General features: G+C 36.2%; 12 protein-coding genes across 18 annotated transcripts; 6 read left to right on the forward strand and 6 right to left on the reverse strand.

Moving 5' to 3' along the window:
- Positions 1–8: 8 nt before the first annotated feature.
- On the forward strand, positions 9–1429 carry LOC123008473 (sex-lethal homolog). Its single transcript, XM_044404286.1, has 5 exons — positions 9–123; positions 232–521; positions 573–770; positions 827–984; positions 1035–1429. Exons 2-5 carry the CDS (start codon positions 244–246, stop codon positions 1175–1177), a joined length of 777 nt encoding a protein of 258 aa, XP_044260221.1. The 5' UTR covers positions 9–123; positions 232–243; the 3' UTR covers positions 1178–1429.
- Positions 1281–2788, reverse strand: LOC123008472 (GPN-loop GTPase 1). 2 transcript variants are annotated; one of them, XM_044404285.1, is made up of 4 exons: positions 2515–2761; positions 1877–2465; positions 1647–1828; positions 1281–1601 (listed from the first exon to the last, which is right to left on the reverse strand). In XM_044404285.1, the coding sequence occupies exons 1-4, from the start codon at positions 2675–2677 to the stop codon at positions 1492–1494; spliced, it is 1044 nt and encodes a 347-aa protein (XP_044260220.1). In that variant the 5' UTR covers positions 2678–2761; the 3' UTR covers positions 1281–1491. The 2 variants fall into 2 exon arrangements, with proteins under 2 accessions (XP_044260220.1, XP_044260219.1); XM_044404284.1 differs by having other exon boundaries at positions 1281–1828; positions 2515–2788.
- Positions 2789–3964: 1176 nt separating this feature from the next.
- Positions 3965–8593, forward strand: LOC123008541 (putative phosphoenolpyruvate synthase). 2 transcript variants are annotated; one of them, XM_044404391.1, is made up of 14 exons: positions 3965–4209; positions 4254–4366; positions 4412–4550; positions 4600–4759; positions 4807–4917; positions 4969–5181; positions 5231–5349; positions 5401–5714; positions 5767–5912; positions 5962–7546; positions 7593–7981; positions 8029–8237; positions 8291–8389; positions 8438–8593. In XM_044404391.1, exons 1-14 carry the CDS (start codon positions 4098–4100, stop codon positions 8566–8568), a joined length of 3840 nt encoding a protein of 1279 aa, XP_044260326.1. In that variant the 5' UTR covers positions 3965–4097; the 3' UTR covers positions 8569–8593. The 2 variants fall into 2 exon arrangements, with proteins under 2 accessions (XP_044260326.1, XP_044260327.1); XM_044404392.1 differs by lacking the exons at positions 3965–4209; positions 4254–4366; positions 4412–4550 and having other exon boundaries at positions 4747–4759; positions 4971–5181.
- On the forward strand, positions 8570–10765 carry LOC123008542 (FAST kinase domain-containing protein 5, mitochondrial). The gene is made up of 4 exons (XM_044404394.1): positions 8570–9560; positions 9606–10305; positions 10355–10569; positions 10615–10765. The coding sequence occupies exons 1-4, from the start codon at positions 8652–8654 to the stop codon at positions 10696–10698; spliced, it is 1908 nt and encodes a 635-aa protein (XP_044260329.1). The 5' UTR covers positions 8570–8651; the 3' UTR covers positions 10699–10765.
- A 491-nt stretch (positions 10766–11256) lies between these two features.
- Positions 11257–13693, forward strand: LOC123008551. Its single transcript, XM_044404406.1, has 6 exons — positions 11257–11400; positions 11447–11652; positions 11704–11966; positions 12902–13045; positions 13090–13257; positions 13304–13693. The coding sequence occupies exons 1-6, from the start codon at positions 11376–11378 to the stop codon at positions 13527–13529; spliced, it is 1032 nt and encodes a 343-aa protein (XP_044260341.1). The 5' UTR covers positions 11257–11375; the 3' UTR covers positions 13530–13693.
- On the reverse strand, positions 12842–14984 carry LOC123008549. The gene has a single exon (XM_044404403.1). It carries the CDS (start codon positions 14889–14891, stop codon positions 13710–13712), a length of 1182 nt encoding a protein of 393 aa, XP_044260338.1. The 5' UTR covers positions 14892–14984; the 3' UTR covers positions 12842–13709.
- LOC123008553 (transmembrane protein 185A) lies at positions 14984–16651 on the reverse strand. 2 transcript variants are annotated; one of them, XM_044404409.1, is made up of 5 exons: positions 16364–16651; positions 15894–16278; positions 15587–15847; positions 15416–15539; positions 14984–15321 (listed from the first exon to the last, which is right to left on the reverse strand). In XM_044404409.1, the coding sequence occupies exons 1-5, from the start codon at positions 16399–16401 to the stop codon at positions 15152–15154; spliced, it is 978 nt and encodes a 325-aa protein (XP_044260344.1). In that variant the 5' UTR covers positions 16402–16651; the 3' UTR covers positions 14984–15151. The 2 variants fall into 2 exon arrangements, with proteins under 2 accessions (XP_044260344.1, XP_044260343.1); XM_044404408.1 differs by having other exon boundaries at positions 14984–15363; positions 16364–16640.
- Positions 16581–18405, forward strand: LOC123008543 (putative fatty acyl-CoA reductase CG5065). Of its 2 annotated transcripts, none has more exons than XM_044404395.1 (7): positions 16581–16846; positions 16894–17267; positions 17323–17432; positions 17480–17672; positions 17721–17948; positions 17998–18255; positions 18299–18405. In XM_044404395.1, exons 1-7 carry the CDS (start codon positions 16655–16657, stop codon positions 18375–18377), a joined length of 1434 nt encoding a protein of 477 aa, XP_044260330.1. In that variant the 5' UTR covers positions 16581–16654; the 3' UTR covers positions 18378–18405. The 2 variants fall into 2 exon arrangements, with proteins under 2 accessions (XP_044260330.1, XP_044260331.1); XM_044404396.1 differs by having other exon boundaries at positions 18318–18405.
- Positions 17449–19706, reverse strand: LOC123008550. The gene is made up of 2 exons (XM_044404404.1): positions 18752–19706; positions 17449–18706 (listed from the first exon to the last, which is right to left on the reverse strand). Exons 1-2 carry the CDS (start codon positions 19520–19522, stop codon positions 18410–18412), a joined length of 1068 nt encoding a protein of 355 aa, XP_044260339.1. The 5' UTR covers positions 19523–19706; the 3' UTR covers positions 17449–18409.
- A 134-nt stretch (positions 19707–19840) lies between these two features.
- On the reverse strand, positions 19841–22748 carry LOC123008552 (max-binding protein MNT-like). The gene is made up of 3 exons (XM_044404407.1): positions 22126–22748; positions 20634–21432; positions 19841–20583 (listed from the first exon to the last, which is right to left on the reverse strand). Exons 2-3 carry the CDS (start codon positions 21423–21425, stop codon positions 20353–20355), a joined length of 1023 nt encoding a protein of 340 aa, XP_044260342.1. The 5' UTR covers positions 21426–21432; positions 22126–22748; the 3' UTR covers positions 19841–20352.
- Positions 22346–23474, forward strand: LOC123008555 (DNA-directed RNA polymerase II subunit RPB9). 3 transcript variants are annotated; one of them, XM_044404413.1, is made up of 5 exons: positions 22346–22489; positions 22823–22912; positions 22958–23086; positions 23135–23221; positions 23267–23474. In XM_044404413.1, exons 2-5 carry the CDS (start codon positions 22839–22841, stop codon positions 23367–23369), a joined length of 393 nt encoding a protein of 130 aa, XP_044260348.1. In that variant the 5' UTR covers positions 22346–22489; positions 22823–22838; the 3' UTR covers positions 23370–23474. The 3 variants fall into 3 exon arrangements, with proteins under 3 accessions (XP_044260348.1, XP_044260347.1, XP_044260346.1); XM_044404412.1 differs by lacking the exon at positions 22346–22489 and adding an exon at positions 22504–22762; XM_044404411.1 differs by lacking the exon at positions 22346–22489 and adding an exon at positions 22504–22752.
- LOC123008548 (zinc finger protein 595-like) lies at positions 22886–24664 on the reverse strand. Its single transcript, XM_044404402.1, has 2 exons — positions 24503–24664; positions 22886–24454 (listed from the first exon to the last, which is right to left on the reverse strand). Exons 1-2 carry the CDS (start codon positions 24662–24664, stop codon positions 23396–23398), a joined length of 1221 nt encoding a protein of 406 aa, XP_044260337.1. The 3' UTR covers positions 22886–23395.
- Positions 24665–24667: the final 3 nt, after the last annotated feature.

Consider the following 24667-nt stretch of genomic DNA (forward strand, 5'->3'; position numbering starts at 1 on the left):
TTTGTTAGGGAATTTTTAAGTCTCTGGCAATACTGTGTGTTAGTGTCATAAAAAATCAATCTAGTTGCAGTGGTAGAAATTTAGTTCGTTTATTTATTTTTCAAGTTTTTTCAATAAACAAAGGTAAGCCCCTTTTTTTCAATTTTCGGGTAAATTAATACGTTTTTGTTGGATTTTGTACATAGTTGTGTTAATCTAACCTCGAAATGACACATGGCCATTTTGTTTCAGTTTTTTGAAAAGATGCAACAAGAGAACGCCAACGGCCCCCAAAATGACTTAAATGTGGGGGCTGGGGATCAAGTCGATTGTGACAAATCGAAACTCATCGTTAATTACATCCCCCAGTTTGCGACTGAAGAGGATTTAGCCCTGATTTTCACCCCCATTGGTAGAGTGGAAAGTATTAAAATAATGAGGGATTACAATACGGGATACAGTTTCGGATTTGGTTTTGTCAAGTATTTCAACGAGGAAGATGCAGCGAAAGCGATACAAGTCGTCAACGGAATGAATTACAAGTAATAAAATTTTGAGGTTAGGTTAATATTTATCGTGGTGTTTTTTTCTAGAAACAAACGCTTGAAAGTGTCTTATTCGCGCCCCCCAGGTGCTGACATGAAAGCGTCCAATTTGTACATTACGAATTTACCGAAAGATGTGACCGAGGACGATGTTCACCGACTTTTCTCAAGCTATGGGGAGATTATCCAAAAATCGGTGTTGAAGGATAAGATTACTGGGATGCCACGTGGGGTAGCATTCGTCCGGTTTGTGAACAAATAATGTTAGAAAAATAACATTTAACTGATTTTTTTTTGTATAGTTTTTCGCGTGGGGAAGAGGCCAAAGCAGCAATAGCCGACCTTGATGGTAAACTTCTCGAAAATGCGATGCTTCCGTTGAGTGTGCGTGTGGCTGAAGATCACGGCCGTCAAAAAGCTCAATATTTGGAAAATTGGAGTTTTTCAATGCAAAACAGGGGTAAGAGACGGAGGTTTTGACTTAATTGGGGGCAAATTTCGGGTGTTTAGGTTTTGTGCCGCTTAGGGGGACGATGAATCCCTTTAGGAAAATGCCACCACCGCCTGATAATTTACAAAATCGTAATCGCTTCCAAAATGTGAGAAATTTGGGAGCTGGCGATAATTATCTACAAAATTCGTTTTTTTGTTAATTGTTTGTCTTTGTTTCCGACTGAGTGGTTTTTGCGTTAATTGAAGAGTTATTTTTATTTTACAAAGTTTCTATATTTATTTTTATAACGATAGAAAAGTGAGTATCACTAATAGAAATTTATTTATTTATTATTATAGTGTCTATTTATATATAGTAGCAATTGATGTGCCTAAGAAAAAACTTAACACCAGATATAATTTTTTTTGGTAAACAAATTGTGTTAATTTTTTTCTTGACTAATGATCTGATTAATTTATTGTAATTTATTTTTAGTTTAAAGTGAATAAAATTTTAATTGATGTTTTCTATAATTCAGGTTTGTTGTTTCCTCATTTCTGCTTCTTTTGCCCTTTTCACTAGCATTTCTTTTTGTTGTTGTACGACTTTTTTAAACACATCGTCGTCTTTTTCATCTTCAACAACTACAAAAATTGATTGTTTAAAATCACAAGTTTGGTAGTACTTACTTTGATATGGAGCCTCTTCACCCTCTGAATCCTCACTACTGTCATTCCCCGGATGTCTCAGAAAAACATCTGATAGTTCAATTCCAGCTGGCAAAGTAAAACATTGCTCATTTGAACTGTTTTTTTCTAGTTTTTGTGCCTCTGATTGTTGTTTTATTTTCATCCATTCACTTCTATACTCACTGAAAAAACAACTCTAATACCACTAAAAATGAAAATAGACTCATTACGTTTCGTACGAAATTCGAGCTTCATCTATTAACTTGTATAAATCTTCAATTCCTTGTCCCGTGGCAGCACTCACTCCACAAACTTTCAAATTTTGGTAAAATTCGTCCAAAGTCAAGGCCATCGATCTTGTCAAATTACTAATGTAGCTTTCATCGGCTTCTAATGCTTGTTGGAAAGACTCAAAATCGGTCATCCAATCAAGGGCATAAGAGTGGTCAACAACATCGACTTTGTTCATAACAACGATGAAAGGGAGACGAGTTTTATAAAGAATCGAACAAGCATAGAGCATATTTGACATAAAAGTAATAGGGGAAGTACTCCTCACAGAATCAACAACATACAAAATAACCGTTGGTAAAGTTGAAGCTAGAGTTTCAGTGATAATTGAACCAGAAACCGACCATGTGAAAACTTCTATTTGACCTGGAGTGTCCAAAATACACAATTCATGGTTCGACTTTTCTATAAAACCGATAACTTCGGAGAATTTCGTCGAAAATAAGTTTAAACTTGTTACAATAGCCCCATTTGGGCCCAGTTTGTATTGCTTCATGACTTCTTTATAATTTACCGTGTCTCTGATATCTGTAATTTAAATTAAAACAACAAGATATTTGAATTGAGAAAAACTCACCAATGTTTGCAAAATAGGGCAAATTGAGACATGCGGGGTCCAAATTTACAACATAGGGCTTTTTAGGTGAATTTGATAAACGTGTGACAAGAGAAGTTTTGCCGGAGCCAGCCATACCAAGCACAATTAAACTCACGGGGGCTCTTCCCCCCATTTCAGCCATTTTTAAATCAACAAAAAATGTTTGGTTAGGTTTTTGACATTTGACAATTGACAGTTGAGAATAGCCGTCATTCTTACAACTTAAGTCAAAAATTAAATTTTTAAACGCCGATTACGGCGAAACTAAAGGAGATAGCGCAAAATAGTTAAATAATTAAATTTTGGATATTTTTGACTTTATCACAAATTTTCTCAATAACTATTCATCGTAGAGCACTGAACTTTTTAATATATCATAGAAAATTCAATTTTCTATCCAACGGTACCAAATATAAGAGGTTATCTCTAATAAGTCCGGAGTTATTGCCATTAGACCGCTCCGGGTGCCAAAAATCGACCAAAATCTCGACAAAAATCAAAAAAATTTTTAACTTTAAAATTGATCTATTTTACGTTTTTTACATTTCTAGAGGTCTTAAGGACTCAAATAAGTGCATAAAACGCCATTGGGTCAAGTTTCAAAAATTTTGAATTTTTTTAATTTTTGAAGGTGAGCGGTAGTAAAATCGTAAAAATAGTCAATTTACTAAAAGTCATAAAAACGCTTGAAATATAGTTTTCTAGACGTAAAATTACGCGCTGAACACGATGCAACAAGTTAAAATACTCTACGATGCATAGTTTTTGAGATATTGAGTAATAAAGTTAAGAATAAGTCTAGAAAAATCCAATTTTGACCAAAAAATCAAAAAAAAATTATTCTTATAAAAAACTAGCACTATATGTAACAAATTGCATTGTGTGAAAAACATTTTAGGGGTGGGTTTTTCAAAGTGAAGATAACCCTATCGTGTCACCCCTCATACATCTCAGCTAAAAGCATAGATTTTAAAAATATAAAATGAGTTAGGTATTTTGTTTTTCCCAAGCGAGATACGAAAAAGACCATCGCCAAAATCAAATTTGACTAAACCATTCGCTAAAACCTTTCATTGCGCATCTTTTTTGACATACTTCATTTTTACGTGCAACGCACACTTTTCGAGATATTCACGTTTAAAATTTTCAGTTTTGAATTTGCCCGCTTCATTGAAATTTATCAAGGTTGGTAATAGTCGGCATACATACAAACACGCTTGTATTTATAGTTGCATATGTTTTGGGGGTCACAATTCAAATTCTGAGCATTTGAAACCAATTTAGAATACTTAATTTTTTAATTAAGTATGATTTTTCATTAAATTAAATATTTACAAATTTACCAGTGGCGTAGTACGTCTTGTTTCAAGCCAGTGACATTGACCTGTGATACTTTAATGTATAATAATCAAAACAATTATCTGTTTAGCCTTGATGTATGCTCCAATGTTCCACAACATTGTCTCAAAGTGCTCAGATAAGTTAAAATTTCAAGTTTAGATAATAAATAATTATCTCAAACACCTGTTTGAAACGTTTAATCCAAATTTCCAGTCGTGACCATGGAGCCCTTACTCAACTTTTGTTATTACATAACCCTTTTTTTAATACCGATCTCACTTTATGTTCTTCTATTTCAACATCGAACAAAAAATCGTTTCTACACAAATCGAGGTACGATTCTAATTACTTTTTATTTAATTAATTAATTATTTTAGATTGGTTCTATGTGATTAAATTTCTAATCGCAAAACCGGCCGTCAAAAAACACCAAAATAAATCCAAACCAAAATTATACACTGAGTGTCCCAAAGAAATTCGGAGCGAAAATGTATAAAACATATTTCGTTTCAGCTACTTCAATTTTTTTTTTCAGTTCTGTGATTGTTATTTTATATACGGGGCAGACCAAAAAGGAAATAGTTTATCGTTACGTTTCATAATCGAACCAGGTTTAGTAGGCGAGGTTTTTCTTTGTTTACGACTTGCAACAGGTGCCACCTATACATTCCCAGGTAAACTAATTAAAAGTGACATTAAACAACTTAATTGTTACCACAACAGGTGAAAAAAAAACAAAATTCTATAGTCTATCTGACTGGCATTGGAAAACAAAAGACTTACAATTGGAAATTTTGGAACCATTTAAACGTCACCGAGTGACATTTAACGGTTTGTTGAGCAACGCCTCCCATGACATCGAACATGTCAGATTTAATTTCACGTAATTAAACAAAATTGTTTAATTAATTAAATAATTTTTGTTTTAAGTTGGATTGCAGCTAATGCTCCCAGTTTCCATCCCCAAAACGCCACCACTGACTTACTCACCGATGCTTTGGCACGACACCCGTGGCGTGACGGTGATTGGTTATCTCTATTGTAAGACCGACCAATCAAATCTCACATTTGTTTAATACGTGGTGTTTTAAGAGGGGATGAACACGGGTATGAACAATTCGGGGGTTTACATGGATTTGTCAGAGGCGACTCGTTCAAAAACGACTTTCTCGTAAATCTACCATCATGTCGGTCCAGATTTTGGGGCACAATGGCCCTAACGAAAAGCCTTCATTTGTTTATAGCCGGTCATGATGGTACCTTGATTAGTGTTTGGGTAAAATCACTAAAGCAGGGTTGCCACGAGTAAAATAACAATTTTACTGATGATTTTACATGATTTCGCTGTTTTTAGGCTACAGTATGGCAACGTCGCATTGAATAATGGCACCATTCAACCAATCACAGCAAGCGATATTAAATTTGATTGTTTGGGGCAAAATAGTGGACATACTTTTCTTACACATATTTACAGTATTGACAGACACTATTGGTATAAAAAAATATATACATAATTTTTTCTAGCTTTGAAAAAATGCTACAGAATTGTCTTTCATACTAACACGATTAAGACAATCAAAGATGGCCATGACCTGTCAAATGTTCCCGCCGACTGTGATTTAAATACCCAACAAGGTAAATCATTGGTTGAATTGTGGCAAGGCGGGAAAAACATAACACGTGACCAACCACTGTTGCCACTTTTAATCGAAAACAAAAGTAAAACGTTACCTGATTATTACGTAACGTCACTTGATGACGAAATATCAAAAATGGTAAATTTGACAGGTGGTAAAGGTTGTTCATTGGCGATGCTCACATGTTTGAAATCAAATGACGTAATAAATGTCACAAAATTATAAAACAAAACACAAATCGTTATATTTCTAGTTTATTGTTCCAAATGGATTTGTTATAACAGTAAATGCGTTCAATAAACAATTAGAAATGAATTTTAATATGAAAAAGGCGGTGTCTATTCTTGATGATATATGTTGTGGGCGGAGCCTCGGCGATTTTAAGCATGCTTGTACCGAGTAAGTTTGTATTTTTATTTGTTTAGATTTTTTAGTTCCACACTTTTAGAACAGTTAAAACTTTCGAACGTGAAAAAATAATCCCCGAAGTTGCCTCGGCTATTTTGGAGGCTATCCACGCCCTCAAGACACGCCCCTCTGACTGTTTTGCTGTCCGTTCGTCGGCGATTGGCGAAGATTCCGAGGATTTATCGGCAGCAGGTCAAAACTCCACCTTTTTGGGATGCTCCACCCCCAAGGATATCCTCCAATCAGTCTCCGCCTGTTGGGCGTCACAATACACCCATCAAAGTGTGCGCTACCGTCACAAACATGGCGTCCCCATCCAATCAAAAATGGCCGTCGTTGTACAAAAAATGGTACAGGCTGATTGTGCCGGTGTGTTATTCACGTGTCATCCCTCGACTGGAAACCCCGCCCATATTGTAATAACAGCCAATCATGGCTTAGGCGAAAGCGTGGTTTCAGGGCGGAGCGAACCTGATACAATTATACTTGAACGCACCTTCGATAATGACGTCACTATTAAATCGAAAAGTTTAGGTTTGAAGAAGAAAATTGTTAAGATGGCGGATGATGGGAGCGTGGTTGAATGTGACGGTTTGGAGGGTTTTAGCATCACGGATAATCAAGCATTGGTTTTGGGCCGAGTAGGCGTGGCATTAGAAGAACAAATGGGCGGGGCAAGAGACATCGAGTGGGCGTTTTGTCAAGGGAGGTTGTACTTGCTTCAAGCTCGGCCAATCACAACGCTGAATTCGTGGACCGATTATGATTTGTTACATGAATTCGACGTTGCAACATTGAGCGATGATGTTGTTTACACTGTTGCCAATACTGGTGAGATTCTACCAGGGGCAATTTCTACGTTAACTTTATCAACAATTGTCAAGACGATTGATAAGAGTATTCAAATATCGGTTGAAGGTCACAGTAATGATTACGCTCTCAAATGTTTAGGGACGTTTCAAGGCCATCTTTTCGTTGATGTTATCACAGGAATACATCGACGTGTCAAAAAAGAAATTGATTTATTGTTAAAAATTGTCGATTTGGCTATTTTTGGACACCCAATTATCAACGAAAAAATTCATTATTTATCATTGAATCGCTTTGGGTCTATTGGGACTTTAGACCAATTCAAACAATTGTTTACTATGATCAAGTTGGCTTGGTGTAATGAAAAACACGCAAAAATGAGCAAAACAATTAATGAAACGTATCAAATAGGCATTGATACGACACGTGACACTCTTAATGACATTTACGTCAAAATTGACAAGTCATTAGATAAAATGGCGGAAGTTTTGCTCCTCCATTGTTACACAACACGAACATCAGTCAGTTTTCAAATATTTGCAATGACAGTTCTTGCAGAAAATGCCCAAGATTTCACCATTGATCATTATAACGATATTGCTATGTTGTTGGCGTCATGTGACGAAGTCATTTCTGCGGAAATCCCCAACATGCTTGCCAATATAACTAAAATTTTGAGTAAAAATCACCAAAGTGCGAAATTTGCTGAAATTGATCCAAATTTAGGCCGAAAATGGCTGAAAGACAATTCCCCCGAGGCTAGTAAAATTTTCGAACGGTTTTTAAACACCCATGGACATCGAGCAATGCGAGAGGTGCCCTCAATTGTGCCCAAAATTTCATATAATTTTGTTTTTGTAGTTTGACGTTTTTAATGATACTTGGGGTACGAATCCAGTTCAAGTTATCAAAATAATACAAACAAATTGTCGAAGTAAAGGACCGAAACAGGAAAAGACGGTTAAACCGATTGATGACGTCATTGGCGGTTTGGTTTCACCGACAAAAGCTTCAACTAGAAAAGTTCTAAAGTTTTTAATGACGAAAAGTCGACGCGCTGTTGGACTTCGAGAACAAACAAAATCAGAAAGTATTAGATTTGTGGATAAACTACGACAGGGTTATAGGGTTTTGGGGCAAAAAATGGCCCTTCAAGGATTAATACCAGAGGCGGACTTGATTTTCCATTTGTCACACTACGAAATTGGGCAAATTATTAATAATGACCAAAATCCGGCCTTGATAACCAAGTATTGGCCCATTTGTGGGTTAAAATATCGTAATATATTTGTTTAAGGGCACTCAGACGCCAGAAATTGTACCCGAAATGGGACCAATTGAAATTCCCTGAAATTTCCTATGGGATTCCCGTTCCTGAAACTCAAGATTTGATTCCTCGAACCGGTTTGGGGTTTAAATGTGAAGGAACTCCAGTTTGTTTCGGTGTTATTCAAGCAAGGGCGTGTGTTATAACCGATTTGAGCGAAATTGACCAATTACATGAAGGTTAGTTTTTTAATAAAACACCCACTTTTTTTTAACCAATTGTGTGTTTTTAGGGGACGTTCTTATTACGTATTGTACGGATATTGGTTGGTCACCGTATTTCCCCATGTTGGGAGGAATCGTCACCGAATTAGGGGGTTTGGTTTCACATGGTATTGTTTGTTTTTTTTTTTTGACAAAAATTAAAATTTGGTTTTAAGGAGCTGTTATAGCACGAGAGTATGGCCTACCCTGTATCGTGGGGGCTAAAGGGGCAACTAAAATGTTTAAAACGGGAGACTTGGTTGTGCTTTCGGGAGAAAAGGGAACAGTTGAATTGTGTTGTAAATAAATACAGGAACCTGTAATTAAACTCAGTTGGTACATTTGATTCTAACCACACTTTTCCTCCAATTATCGCAAATCTCAAAAACGATGTTAAGTCGGTGTACCACCAATTTGCGTTCCACGTTCAATCTCCTCATTTTTAATTTTCCCAAAAATCAGTTTAAATTCTCACCTAACCTTACTTTTTCCAAGTCACGTTTTTTCCATTTATGGCCCCCAAACCAGGCGAAACTTTTTATCGACACTGAAAACGCCTATGCTTACACTATTCTACCCCCAATTCCCAAATTCACTCCTTGTTTCAACCCCCCAAAACGTGTAGAAACCCCCGAACAATTCCTCGAAGTGTTAAACCAAAATTGGCGAGAATCTTGTGCTAGTGATATTGTAGAGGCATTTGAACGTGTTAAAGACTATTGTGTGGGGAATAATATCGATTTGAGTGACCCTCGATTTGATAAACTCGTTGACGGATTAATGGATCATTGTGAAAAATTAACCGATGAAGAGCTCTTAAGACTTCTCATTTTATTAACACAGTACCCCCAGTGTGACTCTAGCACAACGCATAACTACCACGATGTGTGGAGCTGTCTTGACGATGTTTGTTGTTGGAAAATGGCAAATTGGAATTTTCAAAAACTCTTCACTTTTGCTGAAATTTGGTACAGGTTGAATTTGGGACGCTTATCTGACTTTATTTTCGAAGTGATTGATAAATCTGTGAGAAAATCGCACCGATTACCCAAGGAGTTTTTAGTCTATATTTGTTTTTATTTAAACGTGGCACGAAAAAAAGAAGTACCATTTGATTTTGAACACACTTTAGCCACAAAAATTGGGGAATTTAATGTTGAAGAGTTGACAATAGTGGCAATGGCTTATTTCAAATCAAAAAGTAAAGTCAAACTTAAACCAATCCTGGATGCTATGATAAGAGCGGTAAATTCAAATTGTGATACTATTAATGAAATAAGTTTGACAGCAATTTTGAAGGTAATGACAATTTTAGTCGGTAAAAATATGAGAATTTATTTTTAGACGATCCGTTTGAGTCAACATGTTCAAACAGCCGATGAAATTCCCCCATTGTTGGACAATTTACTCCCACAAATCCCTAGATTATCAAAGTTTGCAACACTGCATATAGCTCTTTTGGGGACAAGTCTTCAAATCAAACACGAAAAGTCCCTAATGTCTTGTACACAAGCTATACTCGACGACATTGAAAATGTCCGATTGAAAGACCTCGAACGCATCCTTTTAGTCTGTTCCATGTTCAACATTGATACAAAACCGTGCATTTTTAATTCGGTTTTAACCGAATTAAAAAAAGAGCATCGAGAGAAAGAAATGATACAATATCGCCGAAGCCTTGGCAGCACTTTACACTACCTCACTTTTCGTCAAATCTATCCATTTGAATTAATAAACAAAGTTTTAGACGACGAGTATATAAGCGAGGTTTATGGCAAGTCAATAAGAAATCTACCACGAGAATTATTTTCCCTCGATTGTAGCCTTGAAATTGAATGTCAAAATTACTCAGGAAATCGCCTTGATCCGTCTAAAAAATTCAAATCTGTTAAATGGTTAACTGAATATACCCCAAGTCACACCCAACATAAACGTCTCACTTTGTCTGATAAACTTTATCTAGAAGTCGCCCAATATATCACAAGCGTGGTTGGCCAGGACTGTATACGTCACTATCACGTGTTACCTCATTTCAGTAAATCAGGTTAAAGCACCGCCTTCTTTCTACTTGTACTAATTGGTGATGATTTTAGATATTATAGTTTGTCGGGATATGAGTGGAAATTTTGTGGAACCAAAACTGGACCAGTATGTCCTTGGGGACATTATGAGGCCTTGTGGTGATTTTGATTGGTTTGCTTTTATTGTCATGACACCAAATTTGACAGTTAGAGGCCGGAATGAGCCTTTAGGAAGTATGGTTATGAAGGCGAGACAGTTGAGGAGCATTGGATTTAGACCAATTTTTGTAAGTTGGTAATTTTTTAGGGACTTTAGGAATATTCGGTTGCAGGTTTATTCGAACGAGTTTAGGGAATTGGGGACGGAGAATGAGAAAATGGAGTTTGTTAAAACGTTGCTAAACGTGAATATTTAGACTAGTCGATTTGTATTGAACTAAATTTGAATAAAAATGCGAATAAAACCGTTTTTTTTATTGACAGAAGCGGCACCCTAGTCACTTCCATTAACAAACATCCAATTTTGGGAATTAATTTGTCCGGTTTTCGATTAAAACTTGCTTATAATTTTCACGAGGAAGAAACTTGTTCAAAATTGTGTCATTGTAAATCGCAAATATTTCGTAAAAATATGGTAATTTGTTAGGGACTTTGGGAATATTAGGTTGCAGGTTTATTCGAACGAGTTTGGGGAATTGGGGACGGAGAATGAGAAAATGGAGTTTGTTAAAACGTTGCTAAACGTGAATATTTAGACTAGTCGATTTTGTATTGTACTAAATTTGAATAAAAATGCGAAAAAAAAACGGGGATTTTTTAATTGACAGAAGCGGCACCTTAAACACTTCCATTTAAAAAATTCAATTTTGTAGTTGTAGATTGAAACTTTCCTATAATTTTCCCGAAGATGAAACTTGTTTAAAATTGTGTTATAGTAAATCGCGAATATTTCGTAAAAATGTCCGTGCCATTATCCACTTCCACTTGCATTTGTAATTTTTCAAAAACGTAGTGTGCCTTTTTAGTCAGTTGTTACAAGTAAACAAGTTTAGTTTTTTTATGTTTTTCTTTGAGAAATCTCTTCAAAAAAATAATGAATAAACTGTACAAACCTAAAGGTGAGTCTTTGGTCGTTATAGAAGGCCCCCTTACACCCCCTTGTAGTAACATTTTCAGATAGTTTAACCAAAGTATCGAAAAATGTCCGTCGGGAGATCCGCCCCCGCAGTCGCAGCGTTTACACCACAAGTTCATACCTCAGCGACGATTTGGGAACCCCCCGCGATCTCAAATACGAGAATCCATCGTCATGGTCGCCCTACGTCCCAAAACCCATCGTGGTAAAAAATTATTACCCAGATGACTTGAACGTGTGAGTTTGACTCTAGTGTGATTTAGAGTACTCAAAGTTGGGTTTTTAGAGCGAGACATGGACGGATGATGGGGGCTACATGGGTGGGACTACAATCACACCTCATGGAGTCATCTCGTTGAGACTACATGATCGGATTCGAGTCGATATTTCGCTTGATAGAGCGATTAGAATTATTAATATGAAGAATTATATTGTTTTGGCGTTGAATGCGAGTGGGAGTTCTGCAGCGTTGATCCACCCCAATGGGAGAGTCCTCCAATATGGGTCAAGAGTCGAAATTTTAGCCCATGATGGACAAGGAAACAACAAGTAAAGTCTGTTTTTTTTATAAAATGGAAATTACCAAGTCAAAATTTTGGTGAAAAAATTGGTAGCAGCTTGTCTCCATAGCCACAAATTTTGGTTGCTCTCCCTAGAAATTTTGTAAAAAAATATGGTTATGTGTTCCAATTGAGATGTTGTCAAAATTTTGACTTTTATGAATCTTGTGTGCCTGTTTGAAAGCGCTATAATTGAATACCTGAGGACAGACATCATTACCTAAGGTCTAAAGACAGAATTTAGTGCTAATAATTTTGACAAAAACACATCGCAAGTAAGTACAATGTTGTGGACAAAAATGAGATTCTTGCTAGAAAAACTTTCAAGAAAAAGGATGTATATACAGAAAAAAGTTATTTAGCAAAAGATACAAGTAGGTATTATGATGATTGGCAATAAATTTTGTGTAATTGATTGAAATGAGCTCAAAGTTGATGCATTTTATAAATTCTTCTTTAGCTTTAGTTTCAGAATTGTTACTTTTTCAACTCGTTTCTCAAAAACGATGCACAAGACACTAATTTAATTGCATTCTTTCCGAGGTTCTTTCTCATTCATATTTATTTTGTATTTTTGTCAATTTCTTGTTAAAAATTAAGAATGTTTATCAAACCTGCATTACATTTTAACGGGCCTTTTTTCTAACTTCCTGCTTGCAAACTATTCGTTTCCAAATTTCGAAAAACTGTTAGTGGTACCGAATTTGTTCCTTTTTTGGTGTTTCGACGATTTTTTGTGTTGACGTTTAATGACATTGTTTTCAAATTAATTCAAAAAACCGGAACTGCCAACTTCCTTTATTAAAATTACCATGAATGAATTTACTAGTGATGCCAATGTTAAGACTGTTTGGCATTTCCATTTAAAAAAAACAGACTTTGATTGTTTAATTTTTATGCAATTGAGAAATAAAACAATTGTAGATATGCTAAAATGTGGTACAAGGGGGTGAGTTTCACAAGCGACCAGTGCGCCCTCGTGTATTTAGTGGACTCTGCTGGAACTCGCACCACTACTGATACTTTTACCGACTTGACTGGTGATATTACTCTTGATGTTTTCTACAAGTGAGTAAACTAAAAACTAGTTTGTTTTGTAATAAATGTTTAAGTCGTCCAAATTGTGGGCTGGATTTTGGTTGTGTCACACCTGGTACTCATTTGGTCAATGAAGCTGTTAGTATTCTTCAATCGGCCAATTATTGGCTCACGGAAGACCGAACTGATAATTGGATTATTAATAATGTGCGAATCTCGCAAACAGCCGATGGTTTAGTCAGGTAGTTGTTAAAATTGCGTAACAAATAGTTTTATTATGTTGCACAGAGTGGGGCGTAATAGTAACAAGTTCTCTTTGCGTACTTCCCCTACTAATGGCTCCGCCTCTGTCTCCTCCCCTTACCTACATTGCACGGGGTCAATGGGTCAGACACGGCATTTGTTTGTGCGACGTGGAGAGCGTCGCATGCATTACGATGGTACTACTTTTATCGTTCGAAATGCTGGTCATTCGGCCGGATTCGACGAAAGACACCAGTTGAAAGTTTATTGATTTTTTTGTGGGGGTGGGGGGCATAATATACAAAAAGTGAAAGCTACGACCAAAAAAAAGTGCGATTTTTCTTGATAGTGTTGATGTCTCTCTTGCATTTCGTAATGAATGATTTTTTTAAGCTGCATTTAGGCCATAATTTGGCAATAAATGATTTCATGGTCGATTGCTGTTTTATTTCTATATCCAATTCCTCTTTGCAAACTCCCTAACAACAAGTACCAACTTGGCCTTTTGCAACTCATTCCCCCCATCTAGACTCTTGAGCAAATCCTCCATTGTCAAATCCTCTTTCACACTTTCTTTGGGGGCTAAAATGAAATTCAACATGAATACAACATGTCCGAATTGCGTACATCCGGCCTCGAATTTTAATTCTTGTTGGAATTTCTCAAAAGTAAAATCACTAATATCACAATTGAGTTTGCAAAGTACTGAAATAAAATTCTCATAGTACAGTTGAATCAAATCGTCACAATTCTCCTCTAAAGTGTGATTTTGGACACTGGTAAAAAGAAAAAAAATCAAATCGCGAACCGGTGATGCGTATCTGGGTCGTTGAAAGTCGATAAATTTAACAACAGTTGTAGTGGGTTGACTTTTGACGAGGATGTTATTGACCCAGAAATCTTCATGGGTGAAGGTAGCAAAAGGTTCGCGAGAGAGTGGTGGAGGGTGTAGCAACTTCATGAGGGAATGACGCGCTCTCTGGACATATGGACTGCAATCAGGGGTGTCTTTTATCAATTTTATGAGTTTTTCAACGATTCGGGTGTCCTTTTCTGGAGGGGAAGTTGTGAGATACCTTTTGATTTTCTCTTGAAAAATTTCGGGTTTCTTGAGCTTGAGACTTAGTGATAGTGAATGGAAATAAGCCAAACGTTCCACAATCACTTTAGATACTTCCAAATTGAACCCTTGAGTACGTTCCATTGTACTAAAATCCTCAAATTTGAGATTTTCAAGAAGGAGAATTGCGTCAGAGTCGACTTTGGTCGAATTTTTGATTAAATTAATCCGACTTCCGTAATATTTCGGAAAAAGATTTGTAATACCATCTTGGGATATTCTTAGTTCTTGTTCAAACTTTTCCAATGTTGGTACCACTTCTTTATAGAAGGCTATTTCCGTTTTGAATGACTCTTGAGTGCAGAAAAGCTTCTGGATAAATTCATTGGGTGGCACAGTTTTTGCTACAACATTCAAGATTCTTGTAGTGTTCAAAGTTTTGATGGTAAAATCGATTTGTAATATGAGACTTCCGTAATTTTCCCCAGGCGCTGTCAATCGCTGTACTTTGTAGTCAATAATGGATTCAAACGGGGCCAAAGGGGCCACTTGTTCGATTTTTTGCACGTTCATCGTGAAACAATTGTCAAAGACTAACACTACATACCTAAATAAACTTACCTTGAATTGGCGATAAAGATAATGATAATTAATTGCTCTTTAAAATTTTCAAATTAAAAACTTATATTTAAACATCAGGTAAGTACAAATGAATTAAACTTACTCAAAATAAATTAAAACATTGTGCTGAATTAGTAATAATAAATGCAAGAAATTTCGTCGTATAAAATGTTGAAAATTTTGGCCAACTTACAAAAATTTGGAAGCACACATCAGTCGGGCATTTCAATGGAAATGATGGGCAAAACTGGCTTTAACAAATCGGTTTTTTTCACATTCATTGGATCACTCTTTTCACTTTGTGTCTGTAATTCAACACCGTTTGTGCGCCGTTCACTGTGATAGGCAATATTGGCGTATTCTTGAAGAAGGGGGCACGCCCCTAGAACGAAACCACAAAAGTCTTTTCTCATACCAAACCACCCTACAATAATTTAGAATTTGTCCAAAACGAAATTCAAAGAAATTGTACTCACATCGATTGCCCCCTTTGGCACTGAAAGACATCAAAATTAAAGTAATAAATGAGATAAACAAGGGACTAACAACTGCAGTATACGACATATGAATCTCTCCGTCCAATTTATTGGCTAATAATACCTTAAAAAAATTCATTAATGATTGGCGAAATTTAGTGTGAAACTTACTTGAAATATTAATATTGGGATGACTAAAAAAGTGTAACCTAAAGCTGATTTAAAGCTAGAACGTCTCTGTTGAGCGTTAACTTCTGGAGTTCGTAATAAAATCGCAGCAAAAATAATCGTGTATAAAACACCGACAAGTGATAAACACATTACAATCCATAATGGGACAAAAACCACCTCCCATGACCATTTTATAAAATCATCTAGACGCAATGCCAAAAAAATAAATTGTAACACGTTCACAGCACAAAATAATTCCAGCTACAAATAAAAAATAAGAATTATATAATAATGTTTGTTTTTTTACCTCAAATGAGCGGTCGTGCTTCACGGCCCATATGCACACCGCGATACTAACAATCGATATGAAAATCAACGGTATAAAAACCAGAATCCACAAATGTCTATTTGATTCTAATTTATCACAAACGAGCAATTCGAACATTAATAATATCAAATGTAACGCTAACGAAATCAACATTGATTTGTAATGTATATAAGCTTCGCAATCAAGCCTAAAATGGGGATATCGCCACCAAACATAACTCCCCACTGTGGCCCCCAAAATCACTAAAACTTTCCATATCCAAATCGGTGCAAAAACGCACCAATAAGACCACGTTACGTAATCATCGAGACGTATTGCAAAAAGGGCCGTAAATGTTAACAGGCACGTGTGTACCACAAATTTACTGAAAGAAAAAAAAAGTTGGGTTAGGTTTTTGTTGATATAAGTAATAACCTCACTCAAGTTTGTAAGACTAAAAAGTGCGTTACCTGGGGTTAAAGTCTTGAAAAAGTGTCTGCAAATTCATTTTTTTTCGAATTAATTACAAATTTTTTGTTTTGGAAATCATTTTGATTTTTGACAGATTATGGGGAATTTGACGCTGCCAACAACTAATGGTTTACGTAACCAGATTTTTTAAATTTTACAAAAAAAATTAATGGCTTCTTCGGCCTATATTTGCTTAGAAATTTCAATAAATGTTTACTGATGTTCTTATTCCCTTGTTTCTCTATACTTAAAGAAGAAATTTCTCTCAAAAGCTCATTATTCCGCGAACAATGTCGATTGTTGAATATCCCGACCGAATCTCACAAATTTTCTCAAATAAAACAATCCTCATAACGGGCGCCACTAGTTTTCTCGGTAAAGTTCTCCTCGAAAAAATATTACGGTCCTGTCCTAGTGTTCACAAAATCTATATTTTACTCAATGACCCAAATTCGACATTCAAAAACTTAACTAATGATCCGGTAAGTCACTTATTTTTTTCTTCCATCAATATAAATTTCTTCTATAGCTTTTCAGACAGCAAGAGTTTCAAATTTTCGACAAAATTGTCCCGATTTTGGCCGATATTTCTCTCCCCGAACTCGATTTATCTCCTAATCATCGAGAAATATGTGAAAACGTTGAGATTATTTTTCATTGTGCTGGAATTGACTCTGATTTCAAATACACAATCCTAACAAATGTCAGAGGAACGAAATTGATGCTCGAATTGGCCAAAAAGTGCCAAAAATTGAAAATTTTTACTTTTATATCGACCGCTTTTTGCCAACTTGATGAAGAAATTCTGTACGAAAAAGTGTACCAAAGACGCGAAAATCCCCAGAAAATTATCAAAATTTGTGAAATTCTCGACGACGATATGATTGAATTAATTAAACACAAGTAATAGAATTTGAATCCCAATTTTTAGACTGAGTTAATAAAAAAAAAATTTCAGAATTTCAGGAAACTTCCCGAATTTTTATACTTTCAGTAAAGCTTTAAGCGAAAATTTAATCGCCGATGAAATAAATAACATACCTGTTGTTATTTTCCGACCTTCAGTTGGTAAGCATGTCACAGTTTAACCAACCTGGGGTAATTTTATTTTATAGTGGTGCCAATATTGCGAGAACCTTTACCGGGTTATAGTGATATCAACAATCCGGTGGGTCTTTTAATTAGTGTAGGAAAACCTCTTATTAGGTCTTTCTACTGTAAAAACAACGCCTACTTGGATTGTATCCCTGCTGACATTATTGCCAACACACTCATGTTTAGTGTCTTTGATTTTATTACCAACAATGGGTTTGTATTATAATTTTTAAAAAAGTATTTAATTACATTTATTTACAGACAACGACGAGTTTACAATGCCGTCTCCTCAAATCAACATAAAATTCCTTTTAAACAAGTTGTCGAAATTGTGCAAAATTTAATTGAGACCAATTTAGTTTGGTGGTATCTCGGGGGATCCCTCATCACCCATTCAAAAATAAAACATTACGTATATGTTGTCTTGTTTCAGCTACTTCCGGCTTTCATCATCGACGCCATTTTAATTTTATTCCGACAAAAACCAATGTAAGTGATTGAAACTACCTTATTATTTTGTTTATCGTTTATTCAACAGTTTAGTCCCCATACAAAAAAAAGTACTACAGGGGTACCAACTGTGTGAATTTTATGTTAACAAAACATGGAATTTTGACAATTCTAATACTCTGAAAGCAACTGAAAATTTAAATCCGAAAGAACGCGAGATTTACAAAATGGAGGTTTCTATTAGTGACAATTCTAAGGATTATTTCACGAGTTGTATACATTTTGCTAGACTCTATCTGTTGAAAGAGACAGACGAACAAATGATGGCAAAAAAAATAATGAAAATGTGAGTTATTCAATTCAATTCAATTGTTAACAATTATTTTCAGAATGTGGTGTTTGGATCAGTTGGTGAAAATTGTTTTTATTACGTTGGTATTTCATTACATGTGTAATTTGCTGTTTTAAACAAAAAATAAATTTAGTGTTAAGGCTGGCTTTCACTCTCGTTTTCTTCCGTAAGATGGCGTAACGCCTACTTGTCCCATTTGAATTAAAATCACTAGCAAAGTATTAACAGTGGCAAAAATATGCAAAATTGTATTTTTATCAATTTCGAAATAGTTGGCGGCTGTGAATTTAGGTAAATTAATGACAACCAAATTGGTAAATTCGTACAATTCTTGTTTTTGAATGTTTTCCGTCAAAGCCCAACGCAATTTGTATGTCAGTGCTACCAACTTGTAACTTTCTTGAACGACTTCACTACACATCAAAATCAAACTTATTGTCATACACTGTAATAAAATTGATAAATACGATAAAAATGACAAATAACTTACCAAAGTTATGGAAATTAGTGACACTTGAACGAAAATAACCTCAAAACTTTCTTCATTCGTTATCATAAAATATAAATAAATCAAAAATTGAAGTAAAGTCTGATAAATAATAAAAAACAACGGCCAACCATACAAATCATTAAAAATATTAACAGTTTCCTTTAAGTGACATACAATATATGACATTTTTCGAATTGTACTATCATAAAAATGTAACTTTTGCGTGAGATAAGAATTCAAAATGGCGTTTAACTTTTTGTATCGTGTAAGCAACATTTCTAAAATGATTGTCAAAAAAAGACTGTAGAAAAAATGTATATAATTCTCAATTCTTCTCATTCCAAACTTTGTTATCATTGTAATACCTTCAATCCCATACCATACATACATATTGTACACTCCTACAGCAAAAAAAATCACGTGACTAATAACAAAAATTGTATATGTATATCCCCGAATGTCATATGTTTGTGTCAACTTATAACTCATATCAAATTTTTCCCAAAACACTTTCCATTGTGTCTTCTTCCAAAAAGTATAAAAAATAGTAACGTAGAAATTCAAACAAATATAAATCGCATCACTGCTGTACAAAAACACGTTTTTCATAAAAAAATAATTGTAGTTTCGGGCAATTGTCGAATAGATAGCGCCACTAAAAAGTAGTAAGAAAACTAAAACTGTGTAAAATTTTCCAATCGCATTATTTTGCGGCATTATAGCCAAAATATTGCCAACTTTAATAAATAAACGTAATTGTGAAGTGATCATTTTACACTGGCGTGTTTTACGGGTTGCATGATCGATGTTTGTTTAGAAAGATAAAGAATTTTATGTTTTGTGACAAGGTTAGATAAATATCACATGGTGGGACTTTGAATTTTCACTAAAATGGCGTGTTACAAATTCAAGACTTTTGACGTAGTGTTGCCAACTGTATTAGGGCCTTAAGCAGACAAACGTCAAATTTGTCATTTTGAAACAATTTATTACATCAACCGTTTTATTACGAGTTGGGTTTTTGCTTTTAAAATACGCTTTACTGTACTAAAAACAGAGTCAACCCTCTGCTCTGCATTAAACATAGAATAGAATGAATACATTTGTTTATCTTAAATCTTATTTTTGTACAATTTAAAAACTAATTATTATTTACAACAATATCTTCATTCGTAAAACATCCACTTAACCTCAGATATACATATATAGGTTTTTTTCTTCTTTTTTTGCATGTATAGTACAATAATAATATAAAATAAAAGTAATACATCAAGGCCAGAGATCTAAGAACGGGGCTTCGGCCCAGTTTCTTTCAGACAGTGCGAAACCCCATGACCGGAAACCCAATCGACTAGACTCGACAATTTCTATTTAAAAATCATTAATAAAAAATGACTAGATTCTCTAATCGGTTAAAAAAATCTTTTAAAATCAATAATGGAATGTGGTGTAGCCAAATTGGGCTCCAAAGACGTCATAGTGTCCAACCTAATAACAAAAAAAATATAATCACCGTAAATTAAAAAAATCACATGATAAAGAGTTAGTTTGAAACATTCATGCTGTCTCAGTCACACCGTAATTGAGAGGGCCAAAGGCTACTAGCTCGGTCTGCTTACAACAACCACTGGTTTTACCACGTATTGGGCATTTACCAATGGTACAACTTTGCCATTTATTTGTTGTTGGGTAATAAAATGGGTTGATACAAGGGGTGTCAGCTCGGTTATGCCTTTAGGGACGATAAGTTTTTGCAAAACTAAACCTTGTGGTACCGAATAACCGACCGGAAGGACTGAAAGAGCCGTTGTTTGAACTGGTTGTTGAGTCACCTAGAAAAATTTAAATCAATTAAAAATGTTATCACTGGGATTTTTTTTACCTCTTTGATTGTCCCAACTTGAGTTGTGGCGATAGAAATCTGTGTTTTATTCGTCAAGAGTGGAATTTGTATCCTTTCGCCCCCATTTTGACTCGTACTACTAACCGGCTCGACTTTAACCACCTCCTCGGTGGTTGTAACCGCCGCCACATCCGGTAAAATTTTCGAAAAATCCACATTATCATAATGCGATGATATATCCTTCTTCAAGACTGCTAATTTTTGTTGAGCGGCGATTTTATCCCTCGCTAATCTCTCCATTTCGTGCTCCAATTCGCGTTCTTTGCGTTTCAACGATTGGATGCACCTCAAAGCCGAATGCAAAATACTCAAATTTGAGGTTTTTTTTTCGTCTTGTGTTTGTGGTAATTGCTTTTTTAATACATCGAAACACTCTTTGAGATGTGCTCGTCGATGTTTCTCCAATTTATTGTGCACTTCTCTTGTGCCCGCACGAAACACTAAAGGAGGCTGTTTTCGTTTAATTTCGGCATTTGTTTCATCAATCACAAGGGGGTTCATTATGTCAAAACTGTTGTGGAGGATGCGTCGAGGATGCTGTGTCACTGTACTAGACACAACATGTTGTTGCTCAGCCTGGGGGGCTGCTTTCTTAGCCGTTGTTTCTTGCGTCAGTGTGAGTAACTCGGGCGATGTTATTAAAACAGTTGAGAGTTTGGTGGTGGGGATCGGGGGCGAAGTCTTTGATGGCCCCGCTTGTTGCTGTTGCTGTTCTTTCTGTTCTTGCATTTCCAAAAATTTCGCTGCTTCAATTAGGGTGTTCAAGCTCATTTTGACACTGGAAAAAATGACATTTCGAAGTGTCACAAGAGACAAAATTGAAGTTTGAATTTTTGAAAAATCAAACTTTGACATTTTAATACCAACTGATAATTTTTCGTGTGAAAATTAATTTTGGTATGACTGCAAGTGCCGCACCTATTCGTTGATTATCGGCAAGGTTCGTTGCGCACCGTCACTTGTTTTGGTTCACGCACGCTTGATGTTGCCTAGGCTGACCTAGACCAATACGCCCCTTAGAAAAATCACCCACCAGAGAGCTGGCTGCTCCACGTGGCATGCGGCGCCGCAACGTTGCCACATCTCTCAATAATTATTCCATATCGACCGGTTAAAATTTTTTCGAAATTTCATCAACTCAACACTGAGAAAAATTTGCAGATTTTCGATATTGTGACGTAATAGTTTGTTGGAAAAAAAAATCACGGTTTTTGTATTGGGTGTGTACAAATATGGCAACATTGCACACCCATCAGCAACGTGTCCGTTCAATCTTAAATCGGCGTAGGCTTAGCAAAAGATAAAAGTGTGACACTTATGGGGGCTCCAGGGGTCGATTCGGGAATAAACAAAGGCCTCCGTATCGGAGGGGGGCTTCGACCAATAGCAGCGACGCACATGCTAACGTCACGAGGTGTCCCGGCCAATGCCCCGTCATACAGCATACACCCAAATCAGACAGCCCCCTTACCTGAAGCCGGTGTGCGTAATTCTGGACGTCACGACACTTAGAGCAGCACTACAAGAGCCACCACATCACGTGCGTGTTTTGCTGTATCGACCAATGGGAGTGCGCGTGATTCGATTGTTTCCCTGGCCGACTGGGGGCGGTGGACGAACGAGGAGGGCACGAAGGGCTGCACCAGGCCTCGTCGACACCTGGAGGGCGACCGTTGAGCCTTGTGGAGGACGCGACCTCGCCTACGTGACCGAAACGAAGGGAAGAAAGAAGGTATCTGGCGTGCCGTGACCGGAGGTGGGGATGGAGGCCGCGTGCCCACAGCTTGTGTGGTGCGCAAATTCGATGCGCGATTGGAGGTTAGAGTACGTGAAAGGTGAGCCCTGTTGCCACATCCAACACATGAAAACAAACACGAAACTCTAGTGTAACCCCTAAACCGTACAATTTACACCTTAATTCACTACATTCTTGATATTGTGACAAGGCGATTTGGCACCGCCGCAACTGACTAATTAACTAATTATGACCTGTTTTTTTAATCACGTGGCCAGATTACTTAAACTCATCACAAGTGGGGCTATTTTTGCAATAACAAACAACAAATTTGTCACAATCATTACACGGACCGGTTTTTAGGTTGGTACTTGTGCGTCAAATGTCAACACAATTCCTGTCATTTGTAATTATAAAAATTTTCAATTTTTAGAAAAAAGCACAAAACCATGTCGAGACCTTCCGGTTACGACTCACACAGTGAAGGGCCGGGCTTTGTCGGTATCCGCTTCTGTCAAGAATGGTAAAACACCAAATTTTCAAACTTAACCTCATTCTTTCTTCACAGCAACAACATGTTGTACCCCAAAGAAGACAAAGAGAACAAAATCCTGTTGTATGCGTGTCGTAACTGTGATTATAAACAACACGCCGACTCGAAATGTATCTACGTTAATAAAATAATGCACGAAATTGAGTAAGACAATCACTAGGTCGAGGAGCCCCCTTAATGATTTTTTTATAGCGAATTAACTCATATCGTACCTGACGTCATTTCTGATCCGACTTTACCGCGCACTGAAGATCATCACTGTCCTGAATGTAACCACAGGTGAGTCATTTATAGTATTTAAAGTGTTTTATGAAAGTGGTTTAGGGAGGCTGTGTTCTTCCAAGCTCAAACTCGACGTGCAGAGGAGGAGATGAGGCTTTATTATGTGTGCACAAATCCCATGTGTGCTCATAGGTGGACAGAGTAAGAATAGATTTAAGTTTTCTATTTTTTTTATTCAAATACATTGTGAGCAGTCTTCAAATGCTGTTTAATGTATGATTTGTCAATAAAACATTTGTCACAAGCAGGACATTGAAACGGTTTTTCCCCGGTGTGAGTCCTTATGTGCTTTTGTAGTTTATTATTGGCGAAATAACTTTTCGGACAAATACTACAAAAATACTTTTTGATCCTTTCCGGGATTTTTGCATCCCCAATCCCATGTATTTTCATCATGTGTATGTCTAGACTTTTCTGATATTTATATCCTTGTAAACACAGATTACATTTAAACGATTTCACAACAGAATGACTCTCAATATGTCGTTTTAAAACCGAACGATTAATACATTTTCTATCACACAAATGGCACAAAAAGTTTCTTTCTCCAGTGTGAGTTTTTGTATGAGTATCCAGATTAGTCTTCAAAGGGAATCTCCTCTGACAGAAACTACATTCATATTTCCATTGCGACCTATCCTGGTGTACACAAATTTTGTGTTTGTGTAAATCAGAAGAAGTATTGAAGGCTTTCGGACAAATATGACATCTATATGCCCTCTTATTAGCGTGAATTTTCTCATGATGATACAAATCACTCGCCGTTATGTAACCCTTTCCACAGAATGAACAAATGTGTTTTCTTTCGCCTGAATGGTACCGTTTGTGTGCATTTAAATATACCGGGGAGGCAAATTTCCGTTCACACAATTCACATTTGAACTTTTTCTCAGTCGCATGCACGTTTTTCAAATGTCGTTTCAATAAATACTTATTACTAAATGACGAACCGCAAACGTCGCAAATATTTAACGGTTTCGTTAAATCAGTCTCAGTGTGTTTGTACTTGATGTGGTCTTCAAGAATGCTCTTGATTTTGAATGTTTTCTCGCAATGGAAACACACAAAACGGTCATTGTCTTCCTTGATTGGGGGCTTTTCTTCTTCTAATTTGATTTCTGATGAGTTTTTTCGTTTCAAGTATGATTTTATGCACAAGTCGCGAAATGTACACACGTTTTCTAATTGTTCCAAACACGGAAGACATATCTGAGATTCGATTTGCCATTCCTGGAATGAGTGTTAACATAACCTCATAAAACACAAAACGACACTTACCACTTCGGGGACGCATTGGCGCAGTTTTATGATAATTTTTGTCTGTTTAGAGTCAATTTCATTTAAGTTTTTAGGATTTATAGTGCTGTTAAGGCAGACAACACACAAATTAGACATTACTGTTTGTTTTTGGATGCAACTGTCATTTATAAAATTAAGCATGGC

The sequence above is a fragment of the Tribolium madens genome, unplaced genomic scaffold, assembly GCF_015345945.1.
Source record: "Tribolium madens isolate multiple individuals breed KSU strain unplaced genomic scaffold, Tmad_KSU_1.1 Scaffold_71;HRSCAF=194;Tcas5.2_LG6, whole genome shotgun sequence".
Classification (NCBI taxonomy): Eukaryota; Metazoa; Arthropoda; class Insecta; order Coleoptera; family Tenebrionidae; genus Tribolium; species Tribolium madens.